The sequence below is a fragment of the Mustela nigripes genome, chromosome 6, assembly GCF_022355385.1.
Source record: "Mustela nigripes isolate SB6536 chromosome 6, MUSNIG.SB6536, whole genome shotgun sequence".
Taxonomy (NCBI): Eukaryota; Metazoa; Chordata; class Mammalia; order Carnivora; family Mustelidae; genus Mustela; species Mustela nigripes.
In genome coordinates, this window is record NC_081562.1 from 35,584,411 (window position 1) to 35,595,900 (window position 11,490).

Here is an 11,490-nt window from a genome sequence, read left to right on the forward strand (position 1 = left end):
ATTCTTTCTAAAAGATCTCTATCCTATAAATTAGGGAAAAAAAAGACTCAGAAGTTACTAATTTGTATAAGTTCACAGCATCTAGTAGAACTTCTATCAGGGCCCAAGATATTAATACATTTGTAATACAGAAAATATATAGTATACACATGAATGCCAAGGTAAATACAAAAAAACTATTATTTTAAAAGTAGGCATGTCACATTATTGTACACTTTATTCTCACCTTAACACAATAAATTAAAAACAGTGAAAGTAAACATTAAGCTAAATTACTCTATAGTATTGCTGCCTCAACCTTATTTTGTGTGGTCAGGTGACCTGCACGGGTCTTGAATGGACACCAGCCCCTCCCTAAAGGGGTTTTATATATTCAGGATTATATTTCAAATTTTTGAAAAAATTTGTTTTTAAACTGAGTTTTTAATATTCAGAATACCTTTCAAAACAATGTATGAAGTCATAGAATCATAGAACTCCAGATTATGTAACCAAAAAGATACTGTATTTTCCAACTCCTTCTCTTTGTTCATAAAAAGGACAAAAAAAGGGGCGGCTGGATGGCTCAGTGGGTTAAAGCCTCTGCCTTCAGCTCAGGTCATAATCCCAGGGTCCTGGGATCGAGCCCTGCACCGGGCTCTCTGCTCGGCAGGGAGCCTGCTTCCTCCTCTCTCTCTGCCTGTTTCTCTGTGATCTCTGTCTGTCAAATAAATAAGTAAACTTAAAAAAAAAAAAAAAAAAGAAAAAAAGAAAGTCTTGTAGCCCTATCACCCTGTTATTCCTCTTTCCTATACTTTTTCCAGAATTTTCCTCTGATTTTATTCTTCCTTATATTTTCATTTATCCAACAGGTAGTATGGCTGGATGCAGAAAAACAAAAAACAGGAAACAAAACAAAAACCAACACACTGCAGTAGTGAGTAAGAAATTACTTAGGAAGGATGTATAGAAAATGGGTTCATTGGTACCTTGTTTCAGCTTGAACCAATACCACCTTACAGGTGTCACTGAATCTAATAAGCCAGGTTTGAACAGGTCAGAACTATATATAAATGATGCTACAAAGTGAAGTCCATGAACACTGGGTGTGTGAAATTGGACATTCCTTTTATATAGTGCTTATCAACTTTTTTTTTCCCCAAGACTTTATTTATTTATTTGACAGAGAGAGAGCACAAGCAGGGGGAAAGGGAGAGGGAGAAGCAGGCTCCCCACAAAGCAATAGAAGCCCCATATGGGACTTGATCCCAAGGCTCCAGGATCATGACTTAAGCCAAAGGCAGTGGCTTAACCAACAGAGCCACCAGGTGTCCCATGCCTTCCAGCTCTTGACAAGAAGTTACAGTCTTGGGGAATGGGACAGGTAGTACTCAAAGGACACAGCTGGTTAGAGAAGTAACACTTACCTATTATAGTCTACTTAAATATTCAAAAACATTTGAAACAATCCTTCTAAGGAAGGAAATGTAGAATTGTGGAATGTCTTGTGTATTCTCTGCTTATGGTGGACTTTAAGAGAAGAGGTTCTAAAATGCTGGACTGTGAGGCGAATTTGGCAGTACTACATTGTCATTTTGTACGTCCCCTTACAGGACTAAGGACTTTGACTAAAAGTGGCACATACACCTTCAGAATGATCAAGAAGACTAAAATGAGGCCAATAACTCAGACTCATCATGTCAGTTGGTACCAGAATTTCAGTCTTTTTACACACAATGCTGAATTCTTTTGAGAGATTGATCTTACATCAGAACAAGAGCATAAGTGAGCTAACCACTGATTTTCTTACTACCTTTGACACCAAAAGGAAATCCCTAAATATGGTCACGATGCCACACCAATAACATATTCCTGAATATTCTGATCATATAATACCCCAGAATGTGCTACATCCATAGTGACTGAGCTTTGTACTTTGTAGCTTTGCAGTTGGGTTTGACTATCAAGAAAAACTACTCAAACCAACACTTTCTGAAACTTACTTCTTTCTTTGACCAACTAACTTGACTAGTCAAAAAAACTATTTAAACCATTTGCCAATATGGATTCCTCTCAAAATACACTATTAGAGCCCGATTTGCTCAGGTTCTAAATTACTGCCCAATTTCTCTCTCATCTACTTCTTCTCCTGTATCACAAAACATCTTAATGAGGTAAAGTTAATAAAACAATCATCCACATTTCAACAACACATCATACTTATCATTATCAAAAATAGAGAAATTTTATAGTGAAAACACTAATGAAAAACAGAAACGGTCAACCTTAAATTGGAGGGGAAAAAAAGGATAAATGCAAAACAAAAAGAAATTCATTAAGATCTTAAAAATTATTCATGGGTTTAAAATTTAGTAACTACATATTGAGTTTTTAGTGTTCTAATGGTATATAAATATTTAAGAATATAAACTCTAAAAATAATATAACCATTTAAGTAGAATTAGCAGTTGCCCAATCAGGAGTGAGAGGATAGAATAGGAAATCCACAGACACACCTCAAGTAAAACTCATTATAATTCAAGAAATTTCAAAGGATGTATTCATAAGCTGTAATTCCTATAACATTAGCCTGAGAAAGCCATGAGGAAGTTGTGGTAAGACATCGCACCTGTGTCATATTACCAGCTTGGTATCAGGATGGTCAAACCACATTAACACATTTGCTTCAGATGATGAAAGGATATTGGCACAGACAATTCTTAGACTTCTTCCATTTCAAAATTACAACAGTACAGACAAACTAAATACAAGAACCCCAAAGTTTGTTTCTGTGTTTCAACAACATGCTGAATCATTGATGCTTCATTTCTTATGCTACTTTAAAAAAATCATCAACAAATATTATTTATAAACACACAACAACTACAATAGCACCTGCAGAAGCTTTAATTTGTATATGGTGCAGATTTTCACTCTAGTGGATACAAAGAATAGAAAGAAGCACTTAAAATGCTAAATTCTGAAGGATTGTGCAAGAAGATCATGGCATTGCTGTGGAGGGAGACATTTTAGGAGTCTGGAGAGCCTCGAGAAAAACTCCACATTGTCTTCAGAGTAGAAGACTATGCAAAATCCTACTTTAAGGGGAAGGTGGAACTTGGGCAAATTAGAAACAAAATTCAAGAGTAAACTTAATGAAGCAGAAATGTGGTATATGATGATTTAGAAGTTTGTCTGGTGGAGAACACAGACCCAGCCTCTCTAGAAAATAGGAGAGAATCTGAGAGGCAAAAGGCATATCGGAGGGAGATTTAAATTTTGTATTTAGGATATGGAGTTTTCTTCCTCGCCCACATTTCCAAACCTTAGTTCTATTATCAACAAGTAAATAATCTAAATTCTTTGGCATAGATGTGACAGTGGTGAGACAGATCTGAGAGATATAGTAAAGGAACAGGCAGTCTCTGTGGGGGGAGTGAGGTGAATTCTACCCTCCTAGCTTATAGGTCAATAGGCTAGGAAATATTCTAAGCATTGGAAACAAGTGTAAGAGCATAAGCATAATAACAACTTAAATGACACATTAAAATTTTAAAACATTCATATATGTTATTTCAGTCAGGAAGGAGTGGTATAGGCAAAGGAGTGTATTGGAAAATTTGTCTGGGCAGAACTTATAAAATCTATCAGTAAAGAAGGGAAAAGAGCCAGAAAGTGTGTTAGAAGACTTTTACTAGGAACAAAGTAAAAGACACTAAGAAGATTGTAAACAAGAAGGCTAGTACCCTTGAGAAGGATTAAAACTTTAAAATTACCTTTGAAATAGGAACCGTTCAGCAACATTTAGAAGTGTGGTGAACTTCCCAAAGACCGGATTGGTAATACACCTTCTGCTTCGATTTCCATTCATCCTGAAGATGGAAAAATGAAGAAACTTCAAACCAGTCGGTTCAGAAGCAAGCACCTTCAGGTCTGAAGAGAGGAAAAAAGCAGATTCTAGAAGCCAAGCAAGCTATATAAACCAATGGTCCTCAAAGCTACTTTGTCAGCATCACTTGAGAAACCATGCGATATCCGAATCACCAGGCTCTCTCTCTCATCTACTAACTCAGTTACTCCTGCAGTAGGGCCCCACCTTTGGTGTTTTAACAAGCTCTCCAGCTGGTTTTGACGCATGCTCAAGTTTGAGAACCACCGGTATAGCCAATGTTACAGATGTAACAGAAGTTACAAATTTCAGCTGAAGAACTGAGGAAGTATCCTGATTTTAAAAAGAGGCCTACTAAAGAATCATAACTTGGTCACTCCATGGGTAATTAAGCATTTCAGTTTGCCCATGCCCAAACAATGCAATCTTATTAGAAATGATCCCCCTAAAAAGGCATATAGGAAGATAAATTACAAAAATTGTAACATTTTACAAAGTAAAATCAATTTGATTTTTTAGCGTGCCTTCTTTGGGATTACCCATTGCCAGATCCTGCTCTTAAACACACAATCTGCTATGTTAAAATTTAAAAAAAAAAAAAAAAAAAAAAAATTTAAATTTTATATCCAGAGCAAGAATGGTATTTGAATGTTTTCTTCTGTCATAACATATAGTAATACTTTCCTGCAGACTAAGCATATTCAGCTGAAGTGTATGCTTTTATACCATTTAACAATATGCCAATATGCTTTATTATTATTATACTCAGAACTGCTTGGGTACTTTTTTCAGCACAGGCCTTTTTAGCTGTTTCTAAATGAGTTTGACAGATGCAATAAAAGCAAAAATAAATGAAATTCTATTTTACAGTACCTATGAATCCTCATTGTAAGATGACCAAGATTATATACTGACTAAGTATATAATTTTGTTTTGAAGTGTGGACTGTTCTAGCATCTCCATACAACACCAGCCTTTTCAAAAGAGAGGAAAACGGAAGTCATTAAAGCTTTGATCTCTCACTCATTTCATTCAGTTTCAAAGTCAGGCTAGTTATGAAAGTTCTAGACATGCCACACCATGTTTTATTTCTGCATTATTACTTTACTTTTATAGAGAATTTGGGACTTATATCAAAGGAAATATGTTAAATCATTCCAGGCTCTAAGTTAGTACGAATCAGCTTTTATTTATTTTTAAAACTTCCCATCCTGTTAACTTCCCAGCTTTATTAAAGTTGGTGATTTGAAAAAGAAGGCTCAGTTACCAAATATACCCAAATTGTCAGGGTTTATATGAAAAGATTTTTCCTTCTGTTCTAATCTAATTGTTTGTTTTAGGAGATCCCAATAAAATTAGCCAAGGAAAACTTGTGCTTCCAAAAGCACACTTACAAGCCTTTTTGTCAGGAGCAGAGATGCTCCCAAATCCCTCTGAGAGAATAACCATTTCATTGTTAAGGAAATTCTTCCTGTTGTCATTTCAAAGTTATTTATGACGTTATTTTGAGCTTGGATCTTTCACCTTCCATAAACAAACAAACAAAAAACCCCAAACCAAAAACTGGGAAAGAGCTATTAACATTACAATAATTTCCCCAGGTAGTCATCAAACCTCCAGGAAAAGAGGCTTCAAAATGTGCAAATGTAGCTAAAATGATACTCTTGCTGTCTTAATGGGACAAGGTTTCTTGAAATAATTTTTGAATACAGAAATTTATCAAATTTATTCAATTTAATCATAGGTTTGTAACACTCAAATATGGAAAGGAGAAATGGGATTTCAGAACATTACATTTCTGTAGTACAAGCCACACTGAGCTACTGGGTTTTGCTATTATACAAATAATGTAGACAGGAAAGGAAGAGCCATATTTTAATTTATAATTATGCCAAAGTTAAAATTTTTACACTAATAAATTTTATCACACTTATACTTAGCACATTTATTTTTTAACCCATTCTTATTTTGGAGGAAAAGTTATTAGCCACCCAAAATCATTAATTCCAACATATGATAGTTCTCATCTTCTCCTCCTCTTTCCCTTCTAACAAAATAATTGGAGGGCTCATGTAACTGAACTTTTCCAATTAGAAATACATACATGCACACACACACACACACACACAGGAGCCAGGGCATATATCTTCATACAATTCAAGTAAACACGAACGCCAGACAATATTCAGGGCACTGTGTTAAATAAAATAAAACACAGATGAGTAATAAGGAATCTCTGAATCATAGGTTGCAACATTTAATATTATCTGAATTACTTCTCTCTTCATTATACCCTGTAAATTCCACCTAATGATATTTAAAATCCCCAGGAGATTTTCTTATAAAACTTAAGACATGCTGATGCATGTCTGTACAGATACCGTGGAAGAATACTACAGATATAAGGAAAAGACAACAAACACCCCTATTTAAAAATTGGGAAAAATGAAACAAGCAATTAACAGACCAATTTTGCAACAATGAGGAACCACTTAACAAATACAGAAAGTAAAGATAAATATCAAACTTTTAAAAATATTACATTGTGGAATAGAAATGGGTCTGAAAAATGACTGCCCAAGGTAAGGTAAATTTACAGTTTTTACTACTGTATGATAAGAATTTTTAAGAAATAACATGCACATATTACTTCATTAAGTAAAAATAAGAAACTAAAATGATACCAAAATAATTACAGTATAACACAGAATGTGTTAAATAATATAAGCCATAATGTGATCACAAGGTTTCTAAGAAGGGAAAGAGAAATTCTGACTGAAAAAAGAACATCATTTATAAAGAAGGTAGCATTTAAGATAGGCCTTGAAAGAGGGCCTTGAAAAATGTAGCAGTAGTTGGAAAGTACTTGAACAGAGCCTAGAAGTAATGACAGAGGGCAAAAAAGTCAGTACAAGAGAGTCCAGAGAACAGCAAAGAACTGTTTAAAGATGTTTAACAAAATAGCAAGAGAGATAAGAATAGAGCTGGAGGAGGACTTAAATGGTTCTGATATATCAAAGAAATGACAAGATATAGGAAGAGATAAGGCTGGAGAGACAAGAGGGCTTAAAGCATTTTGAATGAAGAAATGACTATAAATTCCATCCTTTGGAATAAACTAAAATACAGATTCTCCAAAGAGGTGATTCCCAAACCATAGGTCCTTGGAACTGGGGAAAGCTTTTACAAGAGATTCACAAATCTATATATGCAATTAAAAAAAAAAAATTCTATAGTCTAAATATCTTGAATTTTTTAAATTGAACCTGAATTCAGGCTGGATGCCACAGTAGAAAAAGTGATGTGGTCAATTTCTTCTTTTTTTTTTTTTTTTTTCCATCTGAGGCTCCTAACTCTGCTTCCCTACTCTATGGGTTGTGTCTAGGTCTTTCAGGATTGAAACAGGAGAAGAGAAAGAGGCAAAGGACAGGAAAATCCCCCTTGACTGCTACAGATGTAATTTGGTACTCGTTTCCTCTAGGCTTGCCAGTGCAAAAGTATTATTCTTTTTTTATTCAAGCTTATTTATGGGTTCCTCAGAGCTCTTCCCTGGCTGGGGACTTTCACCACCAGGTGCTTTAGCCCAGGCTCTGCACTCTGTGGGTGAATACCATTTGTTTAAGCAACTCTATAAAGACACTTTATTTTGGAGTCACCTCATTCCTCTTGAACAAAAGCTTACATTGTAATTTGTTTGTTTTTTCTCTCCTGGGGCAAACACAGGATCATCCTTGGTCGGAATAGCTCTTGGCATACAAGCCATTCCCAAAGCTACTATGTCTCATTTCTCCATCAGAGCTACTATCCACTCTAAGTCTTGCTTCTGGGTTTTCTCAGGTGTTGGTTAGAAAATGATCTTCTTCGCAGCCCACAAATTACTGAAGAGACATGGATGAAGCTCTTCAGCTAAATCTTCTTGAAGCCCCTTTAGAATTAAGTGATGAGAAAATCTCTTCCAGGTAGGGGCAGAAATCAATAGCCTCCCAGCAACTCTTTTCAAAGAAATCCGCCTCCTCCCATTTGGTCAGTTCTATGAAAACTCTTTAATATACTTGAAGGTGAGGGGCTGAAGATTACAACACATATTTTAGATCATCCCTCCTTTGCAAGCCCCCTGTTGAATATTCTACCTTTGCTTGGGAATATGAAGGCATTTGGCAAAAACTGTCTTAAATCTTGTAGAAATTAACATCGAATTCTAATTTAATATCTGGTTACAGACTTAACTAAACCACAAGTCTGAAATTAAACCTAAAAAAATAAAATTAACATTAACAGGATGTATAACATGGCATGTAAAACTAACAAGGCATATAATATATACCATTCACTACCGCAAAGTCTCTAGGTCACATGACTCATTCCCTAATCTTTCTAAATTTAAGCCCTTACTTTCTATTCTCTACCTGGTGCTCTAGTAATGCAAACTTTCTTGAGATTGCCTATACTCCTGTACTTTCCATGCTGTAGCTTTTCTCCACACCTCTCCATGTGCTCTTCTTCCTAAAATAAGTTAATGAGCTTTGATAAATGTATACTTTGTATAACCAGCACTCCAATCAATATATAGATATTTATTTCCCTTCTGCCCCTTAGCAATCAATATGCCACCCTACCTCTACCTTAATTTACCACTATTTTGAATTCTATCACTATAGGTTTTTTTTGCTTATTCTAGAACTTCATATAAATAAAATCACACAGCAGGATTTGACCAACTATAGCTCAAATTCAGCTTGACCCCTATTTTGAAAAGAAAGTTTCATTAGAAAACTGCCATACTCATGTATTTGCATCTTCTCTATCATGGATTTCACATGACAATGGCAGATGTGAATAGTCATAATAGAGACTTTATGTCACAGAAAACGTAAAATACTTACAATTTTTGCAGAAAAATTTTGCTGACTGACCCTCATCATATTGTTTGTACTCTTTGTGTCTGGCTTCTGTCCCCAAGCATGTTTTAGAGATTCATCCATGCTACTGCATTCCTCAATATTGTATCAGTTTTCCATCCTTTATTATTGCTTAATAGTATTCCAAACTATTAATATCCCCCAATTTGTTCATAACTCTTGTTGATTAAAATTTGTGTTAAGTTTGGGCTATTAAAAATAATATATATAAAATAATGCATATAAGTAATCTTAGTGGAATGCTATGAAATAAATAGAAAGTTGTTTTTTGAAGAAATGTTTAAATTTAACAAAGCCCAATTTGTCATTGTTTAAATGCTTAGTATTTTCTGTGACCTGAGAAATCTGTCTACTCCAAGGCCATAAAGAATCTCTACTATTTTTTTGTAGAAATAATATTTTTTTAAAATTTTACATTCATCTCTATAACCAATTGCAAATGTATTCTGTGCAAAGCTTTTGATCAAGACTTATTTTTTTTTCATGCAAACACTTAGTTGTCTCCACACCATTGTTGAAAATTATTATTTCTTCCAGAGAACTACCTTGATAACTGTTAAAAATCAATTAATAATATATGTGTGGGTCTATTTTCTGGAATCTCTCTTCTATCCCATCAACTTATGTGTTTTTCCATAGAGTACTCCTGGAAGTCAGGCAGGAAAATAATTCTACTTTTCCCCTTCTTTCTAAAACTTGTTTTAGCTATTCTGAGTCCTTGGCATTTCCATGTAAATTTTGAATTATCTTTTAAGTTTCTACCCAATGGACAAAAAGATTCTGCTGGAATTTTGGTTGCTTTTGCCTTGACTCTTCAGCTAAATTTAGAAAGACTGGATGTCTTGATATGTTGAATTTTCTAACCCACAGTTTTGGTAAATCTTTTCTTTTATTTACATTGTCTTTCATTTCTTTGAGCACTGCTTAGTAATTTTTAGTTTATAGTTCTATTCATTTTATTTAATCTATATATTCCATGTGTTTTTATTATACTGGAAATGCCTCTATATTTTTGTTTGATTTTCCATTTCTTAGTTATAGTAATAAAACACTTTTTAAAACATACTGGTCTTCTAACCTGTGGGTTTACTAAATTGACTTAATTCTAGTAGTATTTGGTGGATGCCTTTGATGTTCTACATAGATGATATTGTCTTTATGGAGAGAGTTTTAAATCTTCCATTCCAATCCTTAAGTCTCTTTTTTTCTCTTGCTTTAGTGCAATGGCTAGAACATTAGAGACAATAAGAAATGGAAGTGACAATAGCAGTCTTCCATCAATCTTTGATAGAAAATGTTTAATATTTTACCATTTAATATTGTTAGCTGGAAGATGTTTGTGGATGTCCTTTGTCAAACTAAAAAATTTTTTATGGTTGTAATTTATGAGACTTTTTATCATAGACATTGAATTTTGTCACATATGAGATGATCATATGGGTTTTCTCTTTTATGCTATTAATAATTAACTACATTGTTTGAATTTTGACTGTTGAACCAATCTTGCATTCATGGAGTTGACTCAAATTAGTTATAAAATACTATCATTTTTATGTATTGCTAATTTAATTTTTCATTATATTCTTAAGGGCTTTTGCTTCCATGTTCATGAGAAATACTGTCTATAATTTTCTTTTCTTATAATGTCTTTATTAGTACTGGTCTCAGGAATCTATTGGCCTAATTAGATAAGTTGGAAAGAATTCCCTACTTCTCTATTTTCTGAAAAAGTTTAGTAACATTGGTGTATGTCTTTCTTTTTTTTTTTTTTTAGAACATCTTAAATTTTTAATCCTTTCTTTACAGGTTACCTAGACCACTTTTGATTAAGAAAACTGTAGAAAGTTAGTAACTGCCACAAGCAAACGCCAGGCGGCGGCACGTGTCAATTTTCCACAGAGTCCTGCTTTGCGGGGTGTCTGAATGCGCTGTTCAGGGTCTCCGCTCACACTCGCTGGAATCGGTCGCGGCAGAGTTTAGTCCACAGGTCGCTTCTCCCCGTATTTCTTTGTAAACTCTTCAGCGTTCTTACAGAATTTTTTACGGTCCTTAGAGTATTCTTCAGCTAGGTCAGCCCGAAGTGGGTGCTCGGGCTGGGGGTCGTTCACCAGTGCTATGAGGGACTGGATTACTTGGTCGGTTTTGGTTGCTGGCTTCCAGTTTTCAGCACTAATTACTGGCAGACAGACCTGCCCCTTTTCATCGATGTTTGGGTGATAGATCTTTGTTTTAAATGTGATCTTCGGTGGTTTGAATGGGTACTCTGCTGGAAAGTTGATTTCGATTCTGAAGGCCCCCTTATCATATGGAGGGTTGTCAGGAACAATAAGCCCTTGCCAAGTCAATAAATTAGCTTCATCAACCTGGATGTTACGGAAGTTTTTCATTCCACATTTGCGGATTTCTTCAAGCTCCTTCATCAGCCTCCTGCTGGCCGCCATCTTGGATCTGGTCTGGTGTATGTCTTTCTTAAATGCCTCATAAAATTAACTGGCAAAGATATCTAAACTGAAGTTTTCTATGTTGCAAAAAAGTTATTTAATAAAACTTTAATTTCTGTAATAAGTTTGAGGACATTTCAATACTCGGTTCAGTTTTAGCAAGCTGTATTCTTCAAGAATGTGTTCATTTTATCAAACATCAAACTTACTGCCATAAAGTTGTTCCTTCTATTCTCTGACTATCTTTTATCTATAGGAGCTA

At 34.7% G+C, this 11,490-nt stretch overlaps 1 protein-coding gene across 1 annotated transcript; it reads right to left on the minus strand.

The window, feature by feature from the left end:
• Positions 1–10,557: 10,557 nt before the first annotated feature.
• On the minus strand, positions 10,558–11,240 carry LOC132020544 (ubiquitin-conjugating enzyme E2 L3). The gene has a single exon (XM_059404680.1). It carries the CDS (start codon positions 11,226–11,228, stop codon positions 10,764–10,766), a length of 465 nt encoding a protein of 154 aa, XP_059260663.1. The 5' UTR covers positions 11,229–11,240; the 3' UTR covers positions 10,558–10,763.
• Between the last annotated feature and the right edge of the window lie 250 nt (positions 11,241–11,490).